Source organism: Nerophis lumbriciformis, linkage group LG04 (assembly GCF_033978685.3).
Source record: "Nerophis lumbriciformis linkage group LG04, RoL_Nlum_v2.1, whole genome shotgun sequence".
Lineage (NCBI taxonomy): Eukaryota > Metazoa > Chordata > Actinopteri > Syngnathiformes > Syngnathidae > Nerophis > Nerophis lumbriciformis.
In genome coordinates this window covers 24,396,637-24,414,988 of record NC_084551.2, presented here as the reverse complement: position 1 = coordinate 24,414,988, position 18,352 = coordinate 24,396,637, and the positions used below count along the sequence as shown (strand labels likewise).

The window sequence follows — 18,352 nt, the reverse complement described above, 5'->3', positions numbered from 1 at the left end:
AGCATGGCACTTTATTAGTGTAACAAACAAGAGTTACAATATTCATTCAGGCATTTTCCAACTCAACTTTCTTTTTTCTCTTTTTTTCTCCTGACCACTGAAAAAACATTTTTGTTTGTTCTGTCTCATTTTACTGCACAGGTCTTTACACTTTGCATTTGTCAAAAATGTATTGTATGTAAAAATGTATGCATTTCTTATTTTTTTGTTTATATTTTCAGACATTAAAACAGGTGTAAAATACTGACTGAAACGTGGCACATTTCCTTTTTACCTGTAACTATCTCGACGCTCCAGCTCTTTTGAAATTAGAGATATATCGCGTCTCACTAATACTAGCAAGTCGCAACACTACGGGGTATGAAAAAATGCTTTATCTAACAACAACAACAGTTGAAAGCACTGGGCCTTATAGGATAAAAGATATAGAAGATAAGGTGACAACAGACATGCATGCGCAAAAAATTCAACCCCTTTGCATTCGTTCACAAGTCTGTCTTTCTGCCTAAAATAGGGAAGGGATTAATATGGCCCCATTCCTGGGTGGAATGGGGCACGGGGGGTTAATCGTTTTGAAATGCTGTCTGCTGAAAATGATGGAAAACCCCAATCTACATAGCAACTGACACTGTGGTTAAAGTTGGAATTGCCACAAAACACATCTTAAAAAATTCAACACTCTATTGCTGTCTGGCAATGTGTCCCATTTCATGTGTCAGGTAAACTGCGACAAATGGGGCCATTTGAATCCCCTTCCGACTCAATCTACAGAATCTAGCTATCCATCAATCTATTTATCTCATTTTCCAGGGCGCATTGGAACTCTGTAAATGTGGTTGAACATTTTTGTAATTTTTCCAAGGTAAATTTAAATGTTTCCCTTTTTTTAGATCATCATTATTAACAATGAACCAAGGTTAAATTAATAAAATTGTATCATCATGCACAAAAAAAAAGATCCCAAACAAACCTGCAGTTCGTTCCTGGCCTCTTTGTTCTTGATCCAAATTTTTCCCTGTGTTTGTGGGTCAATGAGGAGAGGGAAGCGAGCAGCTTTGGTGATAATGATGCCATTCTGAATGGACAGATCATCATTAGGGAGACCCTGTAAAAACAAAGAATAAGTGACGCACATTTTCTTCCTCAAAAATGCATATTCGCATTAAGAATGGCATATCTTTTTTTTCTGCCCGTATGTCTCTAAATTGCGCCCAAGTAAAAAGCGAAGACTTTAGGCTGGTTTATGAAACGACTGGGTCGCATAATGATGCGGGTGTGGTTCTCCCAAGGATGCAGACGGCTTCGGACACAGCTTGCAGGTAGGAAAAATGATTTATTTTAAAATATAAATCATACGATGAATAAACAAAAGGGCTAGCGTGGGAGCTAGCAAACCAAAAGAGCCTAGCGTGAGAACTAGTAGCTAAGAAACAGTAAATAATCGTCGTCATCAGTTGTGTGAGAACAAACTACGAAGCCAGACAGAGTGAGGCCAGAGCAAAGACTAAATAGCCCTCTGATTAGCGCCCGGGCAACAGGTGCGCGTCCCGAACACTAACCAGAGGCAGGTGCGCGCAATCTGCCGTCATGGCAACAGAAACAAACTAAACTCAAGGTGCTGAAAACACGTGACACAAACATAAACAAACTCTGATCCGGGCAGCGGATCGTAACAGTACCCCCCCCTTAAAGGACAGATTCCAGATGTCCCTTGACACTAAATAAAACTAGAACCCAAAAAACAAGAAAAAGTTCGAGAGTCAAGGGAGGGTGGAGGGAGGATTTGGTGGTGTGTCGCCAGGCCACGTGTCCCCGAATCCACCGGGGAAGAGTCAGGTGGCGGCGGCGAGTGGAACGCCGCTGCCGCAGGCGAGGCGGGCGACCACGGAAAGGCCACATTCGTGGCTGCCGAGAAGGTGGGCGTGAGTGGCGCCAGAAGTTCAGCAGCCGGAGAGTTCTACGACTACGTCTCGGGTGTCGCTGCTGTTTGCGCCACTGGCGTCCATAAACAAACCTTCGAGAGCGCCGCTTGCGCAGCCAGACCACTCGAGGTCGCTGAGACGAAGACGAGGAGAGAGCAGACGTCACCGTGGAAACAGGAGGAGCCGACGTCGCCGTGGAAGCAGGAGGAGCCGATGTCGCCGTGGAGGCAGGAGGAGCCGACGTCGCCGTGGAGGCAGGAGGAGCCGACGTCGCCGTGGAGGCAGGAGGAGACGTCGTCGCCGTGGAGGCAGGAGGAGACGTCGTCGCTGTGGAGGCAGGTGCAGGTTCTGGTACCAGCCGTGGAGCAGGTGCAGGTTCTGGTACCAGCCGTGGAGCAGGTGCAGGTTCTGGTACCAGCCGTGGAGCCGGCGCTGGTGTGGGTACCAGCCGTGGAGCCGGCGCTGGTGTGGGTACCAGCCGTGGAGCCGGCGCTGGTGTGGGTACCAGCCGTGGAGCCGGCGCTGGTGTGGGTACCAGCCGTGGAGCCGGCGCTGGTGTGGGAACCAGCCTTGGAGCCGGCGCTGGTGTGGGAACCAGCCTTGGAGCCGGCGCTGGTGTGGGAACCAGCCTTGGAGCCGGGACAGGGGTTGGTCTTGGAGTCGGTGCTGGTGTGAGAACCAGCCTTGGAGCCGGCGCTGGTGTGAGAACCAGCCTTGGAGCCGGCGCTGGTGTGGGAACCAGCCTTGGAGCCGGCGCTGGTGTGGGAACCAGTCTTGGAGCCGGCGCTGGTGTGGGAACCAGCCTTGGAGCCGGCGCTGGTGTGGGAACCAGCCGAGGAACTTGGCATTGTGGAGCTTGGCGTGGAGGAGGTACAGGAGACGAAGCTTGGTGTGTCAGCCGAGGTGCAGGAACAGGTGCTAGCCGAGGTGCAGCTGGAGGTGGCCTAGCTGGCGGTTGTGGCTTAGCAGGACGAAGGACTGGTGGCGGTGGCCGTGCAGGAAGTTGCGGTTTAGCACGCCGGAAGACTGGTGGCGGTGGCCTTGCAGGAGGTTGCGGTTTAGCACGCCGAAAGACTGGTGGCGGTGGCCGTGCAGGGGGTTGCGGCTTAGCACGCCGAAAAACTGGTGGCGGTGGCCGTGCAGGAGGTTGCGGCTTAGCACGCCGAAAAACTGGTGGCGGTGGCCGTGCAGGAGGTTGCGGCTTAGCATGCCGAAGTTGTGCCACCGCACTAGCACAGTTCCCAGTACTAGCCCCCCCCTCAAGACGCGGATACCAGACGCGCTCTTTGCGGTTTGGAACTGTCTTCAAGGGTGGGTGGGGGGAGGTATGGAGGGGGGTATACTCTTCTTCAAATTGTCCAAATTGACTATTATCATCCCCCACTTGAGATTGGGTGGGAGCACAGGTGGAAAAAATATGTGCAGTGGGCGGAGCAATAGTCACTGGGGGCGGAACCAAAGTCACTGGAGGTGGAGTCTGAAAATCAGAATGTGACTGACTAGACTTACACTTAATAAAAATGTCCTGATAATGTCTTATCTTAGAATGAAAGTCATTTGGTATTGGCTGACAGAATGAAGCAGAAGATGGGGAAAAAAATTCTTGCTCAATGACGTCATCGGGAGTGGGCGGAGTTACCTCTTTGGGGGGCGCAAATGAAATGACGTCATTGTTGATGCTGTCCATGTGACTGACAGCCCAATCGGAGAAATGTTTGGCAAAGTGGTCGATTGGGTTGCCAAACATCTGAGGAGGGGAAGTTTGAGCTGCATGTAGCTTGCTTCGGTCCGGGGGAGGAGTTTGCAGGAGCGGCGCGTCTTGGCGGCGAGGGAAAGACCTCCTGGCCGGCTTCCGTCTTTGACGGCGCGCACGGTACTGCGGTGTAGCGGCGATGTCTTCCGACCAGAGGGAATCGATGGGGATAAGAGAGCCTCCAGCACCCCACATGAGATTCGACCTCTCCTCCGTCGAATAGCGAAGCGTCTCGGCTTCCATCGCTCGCAACACCATGAGCGTACCTTCGTCCCACTCCTCGTTAGCCGGTGCGGGAGAATTGTCTTCTGCTGGCTTCGTACTGAAACGACTGGGTCTCATAATGATGCGGGTGTGGTTCTCCCAAGGATGCAGACGGCTTCGGACACAGCTTGCAGGTAGGAAAAATTATTTATTTTAAAATATAAATCATACGATGAATAAACAAAAGGGCTAGCGTGGGAGCTAGCAAACCAAAAGAGCCTAGCGTGAGAACTAGTAGCTAAGAAACAGTAAATAATCGTCGTCATCAGTTGTGTGAGAACAAACTACGAAGCCAGACAGAGTGAGGCCAGAGCAAAGACTAAATAGCCCTCTGATTAGCGCCCGGGCAACAGGTGCGCGTCCCGAACACTAACCAGAGGCAGGTGCGCACAATCTGCCGTCATGGCAACAGAAACAAACTAAACTCAAGGTGCTGAAAACACGTGACACAAACATAAACAAACTCTGATCCGGGCAGCGGATCGTAACAGTTTATGCCTATTCAAAGTGACAACCACATCCCTTCTGATTACTGACCTGTAGATTCCACTCACTGACAGTGGGGGCATCAATGAGCAGCTCAGTCAGATTGAGATTGTTGCCAAATGGGATTTGACGCTGCTGCAGTTCGTTCTGCCAATCGCTCAGCAGGAGATTACGATACTCCTGGTTGAAGGGACCAGAGTAAGACAAGAACGCCGTGGCTAAAAGCACGTCGCCTGAAATAAAAAAGCACATTTGCAAATGTGATGCTAATGTGAAATACAGTAAAGACTACCATATTTTAAGTCAATGTATGCCCTGTGAGATTTTGAAGGGAAACATGTATTCATAGTCATTGATGGTTTAGTCGTGCTTAACACGCCTGACTTCAGTCGCAGGCAGCGTGTGTTTAGTCCACACCAGTGTAAATTAGGGCTGGGCGTTATGGTTGAAAACTATATCACGATACACATTTTTTTATATTGATTGATATTGATAATTGTTGATACTTTTTTTGACTTGTTTAAGCCTGCCAATAAATACAGCAAAACAATTTCCAACTTACCAAAGTTGCTATGTATCAGTAAGGAGAGTTAATAAAATAATTAAAGTAGATTTGAAGGTAATTACAAATTTGAGACACTATATGGCAGTAGTGCATAAGCTATTGAACACTACACAGAGTAGTTTGAGAAGCGACTCATTAAAACTAGAGACAAGTTTGTTATTGAGTTGATTTATCAAGATATCACAGTTTCTCTTCTCACTCCATGCAGAGAATCCACAGCAAGACAGAAAGACGGCGCAACCAAAAAAATGCAGTCGATACCATTACGTGATTGGCTGTTAGCGTGTCCTTCCCATTGACACTTCCTGTTTCTTGCTTGCTGGGTTCCCAAAGTGCGGGTGACTTCATGAAACGAATCTTGCTTCATAATTGCTGGTTTCTTTCGACCAAAAATTTAAATATATATTGAACATTTTATCAAACGCATTTTATATTGATATCGTTTGTGTCTATCGCAATATGTATTGACATCGGTTTATCGACCCGGCCCTGGTATAAATATGAGTGTGAATAGTCTGAACATTTTCTACCGATTGTCTTGTCCAAAGACATGCACCTGGGGATAGGTTGATTGGCAACACTAAATTGGCCCTAGTGTGTGAATGTGAGTGTGAATGTTGTCTGTCTATCTGTGTTGGCGACTTGTCCAGGGTGTACCCCGCCTCCCGCCCGATTGTAGCTGAGATAGGCTCCAGCACCCCCCGCGACCCCAAAGGGAATAAGCGGTAGAAAATGGATGGGATGGATGTCTTGTTCAAGTTTGGGGAGAGCTGGATAAAATCCCAGCTAACTTTATGCGAAGGGTAAACTACACCCTGGACTGGGCGCCAGCCTGTATCACAACAAATTGATTTGTATTAGAGTCTTCTTCTGTGAGGAAACAGCGCTAATCAATGGGCAACTGGGCTGCTCGTGAATACATATATTAAAAAAACACTTTTCAGTTTTCCATGAAACCCACCAACAAGACGTTTAGTCTGGGCAGCAAACTCTTTGCTCTGCTCTGTCCATCTCTCCTTCTCGCCAGCTAAGCCGCTAATCAGACTGGAGGCGGTCTGCATCTTGTGCCTGCAGCGCTCTGCGTCCTCCAGCAGAGTCTGAAAGTTAGTGAGCAAAGACACACGTCAGTAGGTCTGCTCAGATTTAGTCTTGTTTCAGCTGATGAACTTCAAATTAAACAGCCCGAATAGACAAAGATCACATTTTCACAGGTTTTAAGGCCTTAACTCCAGTTTTGTGTGTTCCTCTCAAGTGTACAACTTTCATCTAAATCCAAGCAATGTGAAATATTATTGAACATCTGCATCAGATCCCTTACTTAAATCTATACCAATGCATTACCTCATTAATCACATCATCCACTTAATTGCAAGCTATAACAATAATTGAACTGTTTTAAACTGGAAAGAAATATCATTTTTTTCAATGCAGTTGCAGTCAATATAATTCTCTGTCAGATGATGTAATCAAGGTTTCGTCAGTCTGAATCCACAATGCCATGTACTTTCCAAATTAAAACCAAAGGATGTCATTTGTCTTTCTTCAATGATCAACTTTAATTTAGGACAGCAGACAAATAGGCTGTTTTGAGAGCCAACGTTTTATTCATTGGTTACACATGACAGTTGAGCTTGATTTAACAGCTTTTTCTGGTTACTTATTGAAGGCAAATGGCTTTGCTGTTTCAAATTAAATATCTGTACATTTTGTCATTCATGGAGGTCATTGTATTCTTAGACTTTTGAATCGATTGTAATGGGACTATTCAGATTGTCATTGTCCCCAGTCCCCACCTTAGAGGATGAACAAATTGGATCCAGCACCATCCTCTCAGACTGGAGATGTCCTACATCAGTCTGAGAGCATGAACTGTTGAAGACTGCTTGGATGTGAGTTGAAACATCTTTAAAGACAGTCTAGTTGTGATCGATTTGAGTCTTTTATATATGTTTTTTTGTATGTTCTGAGGATACTAATGAAGCCGCTGACCTGTTTTTCCATCATGGCCTTCTCATACTCCCCCTGTACCACATCCAGCTCTGCCTGCTTGGCGTCCAGCTCGGCCTGAGCCTTCTGAAAGTCTGCATGAGCGATGGTCAGACGATTCTGCTGCACAGCCAAGTTAGCCTGAGAGAGAGAGAGAGAGAGAGAGAGAGAGAGAGAGAGAGAGAGAGAGAGAGAGAGAGAGAGAGAGAGAGAGAAGAAGAAACTGACTTGGATTTGCGTTGGCTTAAATTTACATGAAACGGCTAAAAGGGTTATAACGCTTTTTCAAAAAGTAGGTAGAAGGAGAGAGAAACGGCAAATGAGATAGGTAGATACAATTGATAAATGGCCACATTTGGGGACTCACTGAAAACAGATAACTAGAAAGGCACGAAGTAGAGTTCTGAACCAGCGTTCTGTGCATTGGGCATTAGCAATTTGCAAAACAGGGCTTTCTCCCCCGAAATGTTTAACTGTGACACACGAAATAGACAAAACAAGTATAATGCTTGGGTTTAGGAGGATGGAATAAAATAAAACAATGCAACAAATGAATTCTCAACATCATTATTTATATACTGTATTCCTCAACAAAATGTGACAATGTTTTTATTGTCATGCAATGCATTGATATTGTGACATAGACAGCGTAGTCCAGTGTAAATAAAACTGTGCCATTAGCATTCTGGAGCGTACGGGTTGATGGTTCTATTAAAAGCAAATGACGAAATGATTGGAAAAATTTTAAATCTCACTTGTGTGCCACATGTTTTTCATAGAAGTCAGTTGTTTGATAAATAACAAACACAGAACCTAACCAACCAATTTGTGGCAAAAAGGTAGTACCACCATACTATAGGCCCCCATGCCACCCTAAACCCAACATTTCCGCCCCATATACACACACTTGGTATGGGTACCGGTAATTGCACTAAAAACATTTTGTTGAAACCAGCTTTATAAAACATATGTAAAAAGATTAATTAACTTTCTGACTTAAAATATGGTATTAACATATCTCGAACATAATATATATATATACATTTTTTTGTGTGTGTTTTTTTTTTCACAAAAAAGTGCCAACAACTTTACAAAAAAAAAAAAAATTGTATGAATTGTAATTATTAGATAACCTGTCACCATTCACTTAAATATGATTATACATCTGTCAAGTTTCCCTTTAATTCACAGTGTAAAGTAGCTGGTACACACAGGATTACCATCAGTCTCCTTAACTCTCCTTCTTTCTTAAAAACCTACTGACACCTCGGTTTTTAACTTAAATCGGGGGTCCTTGTAGGCACCACAGTTATGGGCAATGAGACATATAAGTGACACTTGTACATAACTTAGTCTTATGCTGCCACAGATATATTGTTTTATTTTACCTTTTTTTCTATCACTACATCATAGTACTAAAATGTTGATGCTGTGTCTGAATGCACAGCAATGAACTTTGATGACGTCTGAAGCTAGGTCTGCGCTACTCAGGTTGAACAAACCATTTTGCATTTTTGATAAGGGGTGTAGGTATTGTTGGACATTCTTATTTTTGATTCAATCAACCCTATTATTGAACTTCCATGGCTAAAGGCTAATATGATTTGAAACAATTTTATTGTTGATATTAAAGATAATTATTGTTATTATTCATTATCAATAGTGCTATTTGTAATGGTATTTGTATTGCTCCATTTGTAGTGTAATAATGTTCATTGTCATTCTGTATTATTTTATATTTTTTTCACTAACTGCTTCTTTGCTATCACTTTTATCAACATATTTGTAGATATCCTATTTGCTGATGTTGTTCTGTTGTTGTTGTTGTTGTTGTTATTGTTGTGATTGCTGTTGTTGTTGTCTCTCTGTCTCCTCCTGCTACGGCCCGGCTGCACCAAATAATAATATAAATCCATTTAATAAAGTGAAATACAAATTAGGCAACAAGAGAAGTATCCCACACTTCTATTTTGTACAGCCGATATGGGTATCTACATCAACAATATGATTTGCCTAAGTAGCTGGACAGGACCAAAAAAAAAAAAAAGTTTGAATAGTTTCTTGAAATGAATCATATTAGTACATTGTTTGGCTTCTTTGCTTAATCCATTCCATAATTTAATTCCACATATTAAAGGTCTTAAGTGTTGAACGTGCATACAAATGCTTTAATTTACATTTTTCTATAAGGTCATATTTCTCTTCTTTTGTCGAGAAGGATTGTTGTACATTTTTGGTAGCAGTGGTGTAGTTTGCTTTGTGCATAATTTTAGCTGTTTCACTAAATCATTGAATTTTAACATATTTGATTCAATAAATAAAGGGTTTCTATGTTGTCTATATCCAACTAACTGACCTGTTTGTAACACAGTCCATTGAATCCTAAATAACACTGCACGAGTGCCACTTAAGCACTTTGTCCAGTTTACATCTGCTGTGACAACTAGAAACACACGAGCCTCCACCAGGGGACAGTGTAGCGTACCCAAATGTAAAACATATTTTACACAATCAGCCTTTTCATATAAAGCGATAAAGGAATGGAACGACCTCACAACAAACTTGAAAAGTCTAACAGATTACTCTTCATTCACAAATGAAGTTAAAAAGTGGCTTTGGAGCAATCAAAACTGCTCACACGGTTATTGAGATGGGCACTGTTTGACACATCAACTTAATGTGTATTATATGTATCCATAAGAGCATTTTGTTGTAAACTGAGAGGTGTGTCTGTTAAAATCATGGTTGTTTTTACAAATGATGACAGATGTGAACAAGAGCATGTATTGTCTATGTTTGATGATGTAAAGGAGGTGTGGTTGTATTGTATATTAATTATGTGTCAATAAAAGGGCATTTTATGACTTTTCTTAATTTGATTACATGCTATAGTAGGATTTTATTGTTATAATTTTATTGCATGATTTTTGTATCCCTTTAATTTAGGTAGCCAGTGTCAGAATAATTGTATCTAAGTTATCACAAAACTTTGTGTTTCCATGAGTTTCCGGCGAGGAGACAAAAGCTGTCTTTGATCTTACCAAGCAAAAGGCTTGTAAAACTCCACTGTGTATGATGGGAAGCGACATGAAGGTGTCGGTTTCTCTGATCTATTGTAATCCACAGGAAGATATTGTCTTGACCCGAGATCTACAAAGCGGAGAGGAAGCAGGACCTGACGCAAGCTCCAGGCATATTTTCTTTAAACTGTTTTGTGACCGAAGGCGATGGCTGTTTACGACCCCCTCTCCCCTTAGAAACAGCTGTTGCCATGTAATCAGTGCAACCATTTCGTCAGAGCGTGGGACGACACTGTACAAGAGAACAGGTGTACGCGCTCTCCTCATTGAGCTAAATTGAATCCTGTCTCTGTTTTTAATTCCTTGCTTCTTGTCTGTTTAATAGATGTCATCTGTGTTTGAACCTGACAGCCAGGGACTGCAGATGGAAATGAGCTGTATAGCTAAAATCTGGTACAGAATTTATGTATATCTGTCTTTGAGTTTAATGTTTCTGTGCATTGTCCCTTCAAATAAAGACTAAACAGTCAGTGAATGAACTGACTGAATGTACTCTTGTAATTATTTCTACACAATAACAATAACAGACGCATGTCTTAACTATGGTTGCAAATAAGTGAGATTTTCAAGAAGAAATGAGATAGATGCTTGGAAATAAACAGAAATAAAGTGGTGATGGAGTGGAGAGGCGGAAGGAAAAGAACAGCAGGCGGCTAAAACATCTGTTTTTGAATGCAGTAAAGCTTTGGTTCAGACATAGATTTAGAGAGAACATGTTAGTGTGTGAGTCTGATTACTAACTTGGTAGTTCAAGTCTTTAAGTGTGTATTTAATATTAATTGACTGAGAGGAGAGGACTATTCTGGTACATCTCGCTGCGTATCAGTTTGGCCCGCCGGCTCTGGGAGGGAAGCACTACTGGGCTGAAAATCAGAAAATCAATTTGCTAGGCGGTGTTGCATTCTGGGGTACAATGTTGGGGTCAAAAAGAAGGGAGAATGGTATTTCTTAAGATGTGGGTGGATTACCGACTGCATGTGTGACTGAGGCAGAAAGAGGAAGAAGAAAGAGGTAAATAATCAAGAGAAAGCATCAGAGAAAGGGAGGGAAATATAATTTATTAAGTCGTTGGATAAAAATGCAACCATGGGAACATTGCAGTTTGTTCTTTTGAGAATTTTGTAGAACTTCATTGAAAAACAAAGGAACTGAAGCAAAACATATTTTTGACTTGACAAATTTAGTATTAGATTTGTTTTTAAAACAATTATGAAAATATGCTTAGGCCAGACCTCTAACTGCATTTAAAGAATGTCAATGCAGACCTTGCAGAAGTAAAGTCAAAATAGACTCACTTAACATTTCAAACCATTTCCTACAAAATAGCATGTCCATACATCCTTGGGTTAGGTGTGATTTATTAAGACATCAATGGGCAGCTCAAATGATAGTTACAGTACAAGGATACAGAGCTTATATTGCTTCTGTAAAAATGGAAATAACGATTACGCGTTACATGTTTCTGCTTTCGAAACTAAATTTGGTCTATAAAGCCCAAGTATATGTGTACTTGATCTGCTGAAGTTAATTAACAAGGTTACCTCCTTTTTGTCACTATTTCTGAGTGCTGGCTCCCTCACCTGATTGGCAATCAGGACACACCTGTCGCATGCTTTTTTAATGCCAGCCCTGTCATTGTTCTTTGTACTTCCATACTGCACAGCATTACATATGCTTCCAGTGCACTTTCCTGCTGTACTATTTTTGTTTTTGTCATTGAATACATGTTTACCTTCACTTTGTCCGCCATCTCTGCATCCTGCAGTCCAAATAAACAACACCCACACTGAAACGTAACCGAGTATTCTTATTTATTTATTTTGTGAAATGTGGCGAAGAGCTATAGCAAATTACGTGTGTACAGATGCAACTTTTACACTTCTGATACAATACCAAGATTGGAGCCTTGAGTATTAGACGAAACCGATATTAATTTCATACGATATCGGCACGAATCTTTGTACATACATAGTATATACTTTTAATATTATGTAGTGTGGAATGTCAGAAAAGGCTTGATCAAGTGAAATTACTCAGAAAACCATCGTAGGTATGGAAAACGCTAACTTTATGATAGACAGATGCTGTCTTGAAATTTTAAGTGAAGTGGTAATTTGTGTTTTGGCGACATTTTGTAGTCATATAATTCATTAAGTTAAATTTATGAGCCATGACGCAGTAAATTGAATAATACCGATTTAGACTTAGACTTGCTTTTATTGTCATTCAAATTTTAACTTTACAGTACAGATAATAACAAAATTATGTTGCATTAGCTCGTTGTAGTGCAGGATAAAAGAGCAATAAGCTGCAGATATAAATAAATAATTACTGTACAGATAAATATATTGCACTTTTGTATATGTATCCAAATGTATCGATGTATGTTATCTTGTCTTTATATTCAAGCGAGTTAATCCGTTTTTTGGGGGAATTGAGGGGATTATTATGTTATATTATTATGACACATTTGTTACTGAGTATTTTCTAATAAGCTTCTGCCTTGGAGATTTTGTCTATGTATGTATATGGAACTATAATTATTTTATACTAAATATTGACGAAAGTGATGTTTTAGACCGCAATAATGTTCACTTAAAGACACTTTTTGCCTATGTCCAGCCTGTGTACTATTGTGTGCTTAGCTGTTGTGTAGCTGTTAGCTCCTAGTAGCCTATAGAATCAGAATCAGAATCAGAATCAGAATAGTTTTAGCCTACTAGCCTTTGTAAATGACTTTGCTAAAATAGAAAAAAATACAAACTTTGTGTGCTTATTGGAGGACATTTAGTTGTTAACTGTCTGTCCAGCATTGCACAAATAAACATGCTGCAGGACTGCTCGTATCGGAACATATGAGAGCTTGTAGTTACAAGCAAATATCATTGAATATTATTTTGTCTGCTGGTATTGGACAAAAATAAAATTTTAGGACACTAATGGAACAAGAAAAATGTATCCTTCTAAAATCAAACAAAAGGGAAATCGCTTAGTGTTGCTGATAATCCTCTTTTGAATGGAATTGTGATATTCTTGACCAAGACCTGTGCCTGGGGGAAACCATTTTTTGGGTGTGCGCTAACTGGGTAAAGTTCAAATAGAATATGGTGGTAACTTGTATTAAGAAAGTTTTTATTCTTTGTGTTTTTAGGCCATTTAATCTGCAGCTGAGTTTTTCAGCCACAATGTTGGAAGATGTGAATTGTTCTCTTTTTTTATATCAAAAAGAGAATGTGTTGCCTGTGTCTCCGTTCTACACTATAGTCTGCGGTTTGTGTTTGAGATATGCTCATTGCAATATTTGCATTGAACACCTCATGTAGGCAATACATGTATTGCTTACATACAGTACAGTATGTTACTACCTTCAAGGGCAAGACCTCCTTGTTGATGGAAAAGAAAGATGCCATGGCTTTTGTCCAGGATGCAAGTCCGGCCACGTTGCCACACACCCTCTTAGCCGTTTCAATGTTGTAGTCCGGCATGTCAAAATAGGGCTGCAGCAGCTCCACCATCTCCTCATTAATGGTGTCTTTGGGGAATTGCTGAACAGGAGAGAGCACAGGAGAGTAAGAAAAGGGAAATGAGGATGGGCTCTATGTGGGCAAAAAAGGAACAAAAAGTACAAGTGTGGTGAGAAAACAAGCCCGAGATGAACAACAGTTGCAGCTTGGATGCAGTAATGAGGAGAGAGAAGTGAACAATAACAGCAACAATACAATGATGAGAAATTAGAATAAAATGTTGTTGAAAAAAATAAAAAATACTGTGTCTTCCCACTGATCTACAGTATGTACCAAACAGTCGTTATTTAACCACCCCATTGTGTATTATAATCACTACAAATGGAATTTATAAGAGCTTTTACTAATGAAAGTAATTTGTAGTGCCTGAGGCGTTTAATTTTTTCCCTGCATACTGAAGCACCAGAGCAATACTTACAGCACTTTAAAACACATGAAGTGTAGTCAAATACTTCATTAGTCAAATAATTTAAGAAATGATTACATAAATACATTGACTCAAGAGAGGAAAAAATAGATTGCTGAAAAGGTTCTGACGTGTCTTGGAGAATAGAATAATGCCTACCAAACTAGAGTATGTCCTACTGGTAAATTTGAATTAAAGTAGCTTCTGTGGAGGCTCTGTTATTATTACAGCGTTTGCAGTGACAGACAAACCATGAAGATATAGAGTTTTACAGTGCTCCCCTGTCTGCCAGCTTTCTTAACCCTCTAGTTTATTTTGTTTTGTTTTGATTAAACTGTACTTTTATGCCAGGAGTGTGAAAAATATCAGCTTGGCAATATAGTGTGATACTTTTTCTTCTCTTTAACTGTTATCATTATTAATTTTTTTTGTCATGTTTTGGGCTGATTTTAACTCAAGGACGACTTCCACATCTCCACTCCGTAAAGTGTCCCTGTACTGCTACCTCACTGTGTGGGGTCACTGCTGAACAGGGCAGTACAAGAAGCTGACAGAAAGAACAAGCGAGCCTTTTTTTACATTTAAGTGACAAGGAAAACTCGATCCATGTTCTGTGCAATTACTATAAATGGAAATGGATCATTGGAATTACATCGGGTTATTTTTACTCAGTTTGTCATACGAGGAGAGACCGTTCAGCAAGTTGTTTTGACTTTGTTATTAAATGGAAAGTTGATCCATCACCCTCGTCTTATGATTGTTTGAGATACAGTACTGTATAGCGCTTAATATTTTACTAAAATATGGACTTTTGTTGAGGCTGGAACATGTTTACGTTATCTTTATAGAGGAATTTCCTTCAATATTCAAACTTTTTTATTTACAAACCATGTTCTAGAAACAATTACATTTGTAAATCAAAGTTCCACTGTTAATTCTTTAAAAAATAATAATGTTAATTTCTATTAGAAAAATGTTTAACATGTTACGGAACATTATTGTGTTATTGTCACAGAATAATCCATGTTGTAATTTTCTTTACTTCTACAACTGAATATATATTTCATTGTTATCTTTATTATTTATTTATTTTTATATATATTTTTTTGCTGGGGACACCTGGTCCCTGGCAACTAATTGAGGCTCTGGGCCTCTTAAGACCTCACACTTGGGTTTGTACAATCATGTTCCTTCCTTACAAACCCAGTTAATGCTAGTCATACTTTTTGTTATCTTTTTTCCAAATGAGAATAAATAGGTGAATCGACAAAGAAGCAAAGTGTTCAGCAGAATCAAAATCATAAAATTCTTATCAATTCCCATCTGTGAATGTTTTGTGAAGTCTTTGCCAACACTAAGCACCATTTTATACATGCAACTTATACAGTTTTAGAATCTAATGTGCCGCAGCCAACTGTTGCAATGAAGGTAGACCGTGTATAAAAGACCCCACAGACGGATTAATTTCCTGTATGTATGAAAGGTCAGGAACATTTTGATTGATTCACAAGAACACATGTGATCTACTATATCCATCGTTCCCAAGGTTTAAGCTAATAAGATTGTGGCATTTGAGGAAATACAAACCCCGTTTCCATATGAGTTGGGAAATTGTGTTAGATGTAAATATAAACAGAATACAATGATTTGCTAATCATTTTCAACCCATATTCAGTTGAATATGCTACAAAGACAACATATTTGATGTTCAAACTGATAAACATTTTTTTTTTTTTTGCAAATAATCATTAACTTTAGAATTTGATGCCAGCAACACGTGACAAAGAAGTTGGGAAAGGGCATGTTCACCACTGTGTTACATCACCTTTTATTTTAACAACACTCAATAAACGATTGGGAACTGAGGAAACTAATTGTTGAAGCTTTGAAAGTGGAATTCTTTCCCATTCTTGTTTTATGTAGAGCTTCAGTCGTTCAACAGTCCGGGGTCTCCGCTGTCGTATTTTACGCTTCATAATGCGCCACACATTTTCGATGGGAGACAGGTCTGGACTGCAGGCGGGCCAGGAAAGTACCCGCACTCTTTTTTTATGAAGCCACGCTGTTGTAACACGTGCTGAATGTGGCTTGGCATTGACTTGCTGAAATAAGCAGGGGCGTCCATGAAAAAGACGGCGCTTAGATGGCAGCATATGTTGTTCCAAAACCTGTATGTACCTTTCAGCATTAATGGTGCCTTCACAGATGTGTAAGTTACCCATGCCTTGGGCACTAATGCACCCCCATACCATCACAGATGCTGGCTTTTGAACTTTGCGTCGATAGCAGTCTGGATGGTTTGCTTCCCCTTTGGTCCGGATGACACGATGTCGAATATATCCAAAAACTATTTGAAATGTGGACTCGTCAGACCACAGAACACTTTTCCACTTTGCATGAGTCCATCTTAGATGATCTCGGGGCCCAGAGAAGCCAGTGGTGTTTCTGGATGTTGTTGATAAATGGCTTTCGCTTTGCATAGTAGAGCTTTAACTTGCACTTACAGATGTAGCGACCAACTGTATTTAGTGACAGTGGTTTTCTGAAGTGTTCCTGAGCCCATGTGGTGATATCCTTTAGAGATTGATGTTGGTTTTTGATACAGTGCCGTCTGAGGGATCGAAGGTCACGGTCATTTAATGTTGGTTTCCGTTCATGCCGCTTACGTGGAGTGATTTCTCCAGATTCTCTGAACCTTTTGATGATATTATGGACCGTAGATGTTGAAATCCCTAAATTTCTTGCAATTGCACTTTGAGAAACGTTGTTCTTAAACTGTTTAACTATTTGCTCACGCAGTTGTGGACAAAGGGGTGTACCTCGCCTCATCCTTTCTTGTGAAAGACTGAGCATTTTTTGGGAAGCTGTTTTTATACCCAATCATGGCACCCACCTGTTCCCAATTAGCCTGCACACCTGTGGGATGTTCCAAATAAGTGTTTGATGAGCATTCCTCAACTTTATCGGTATTTATTGCCACCTTTCCCAACTTCTTTGTCACGTTTTGCTGGCATCAAATTCTAAAGTTAATAAATATTTGCAAACAAATGTTTATCAGTTTGAACATCAAATATGTTGTCTTTGTAGCATATTCAACTGAATATGGGTTGAAAATGATTTGCAAATCATTGTATTCCGTTTAAATTTACATATAACACAATTTCCCAACTCATATGGAAACAGGGTTTGTAGAAGCCGGGAGTGTTTAAAACCGCCTATGAGGAAAAATTCTGACGGTAAATGATATGGAAGTGCTAATTCATGTGCAATTGTACCTGAAGACTGCCCAGAAAGTTTCCTGCTGTCATGAGTTTGAGAGACTCCTGCCATGATGGAGTGTTGCAGTTCTTCTCCGGGTCGATCTTCACAGGGTTGAGTCGCCTTTGGAAGAGCAGCAGCACGCAGTCCATGATCCGCATGATGAGGTGGGGAGGACGGCCAAGAGTGCGCACTGTAGCGATGTCGGATGGCTTGATTGTCTGAGTGGACACAGGAGGGAAGAACTAAATCTGGATGCTTACTTATGTGGGATAACACAATTACAGCTGCATCTAATATCTAATCTGTTCATGGTGAGTTTAGCTGAGGAATTTCTGAAATATTCAAATATGGACACTATTAATTTTACACAGTAAGCAGTAAATTTAACATTGAAGGTATTTTGCTTTAATTTGGCCCAGTTAGGCATTATGAAACTCATCTTCCTGCCCAAAGTCCTCTGTGAATGTTGTCAATTTTTCCAGATCTTTTTCATTGACAGTAAATCACAGTTCCACTGTGCAGACGCAAAACAGCGGTCGCAAAACTGATTGTCTCCCCCCCTCAAAAAACAAAAAACAAAAGTCACATATAAGTTATTCCTTAAATGGTTATTTTAACCAGCATTAAATTGCAAAATGTGTTTTTTCCCAAATTGAGCCTGACATCAGAGACCTAAATAGTATACTTAGACAAAAAGCACAGTGAATGTAAGTAAAAATATGAACTGTGTAGAGGGATGGAGAATGACTTTAGGAGACTAATAAAGATGAGAGAAACATCACAAGCTAAACTGATCCGAAAGAGAGCGCTTGGTTGTTACGTCAGTGATTCTACCTTCTCATCTCGCCTATTTTTTTCCAGATAGAGCCTCACTGCTCAGTGTGTGGTTTATTATCTCCATTCCAGTGTCAACATCGAACATTGAAAGCCAGCCTATGCTAACTATGCAAATGCCTTGGGAAATTAACTGCAAATTAATGAACAGTGGGCCTTTTCCTGCCATCACCATACTTCACAAACTCAATATTATACTTGAACTTATCTTATTTTAGCTATGTTGATCATAGTGTAAGTAAACATAATGTTTTATGGTGCAATCCTCCTG

At 40.8% G+C, this 18,352-nt stretch overlaps 1 protein-coding gene across 1 annotated transcript in view; it reads right to left on the bottom strand.

Moving 5' to 3' along the window:
* The window catches only part of dnah5 (dynein, axonemal, heavy chain 5), a 231,485-nt gene that overhangs the window by 80,070 nt on the left and 133,063 nt on the right, over positions 1-18,352 (bottom strand). The window contains exons 66-71 of the mRNA XM_061951064.1: positions 17,262-17,465; positions 13,422-13,601; positions 6,980-7,117; positions 5,952-6,087; positions 4,477-4,658; positions 971-1,105 (exon numbers count right to left, since the gene is read on the bottom strand). Coding sequence (XP_061807048.1) covers positions 971-1,105; positions 4,477-4,658; positions 5,952-6,087; positions 6,980-7,117; positions 13,422-13,601; positions 17,262-17,465 — 975 coding nt within the window. The remainder of the gene's footprint in view (positions 1-970; positions 1,106-4,476; positions 4,659-5,951; positions 6,088-6,979; positions 7,118-13,421; positions 13,602-17,261; positions 17,466-18,352) is intronic.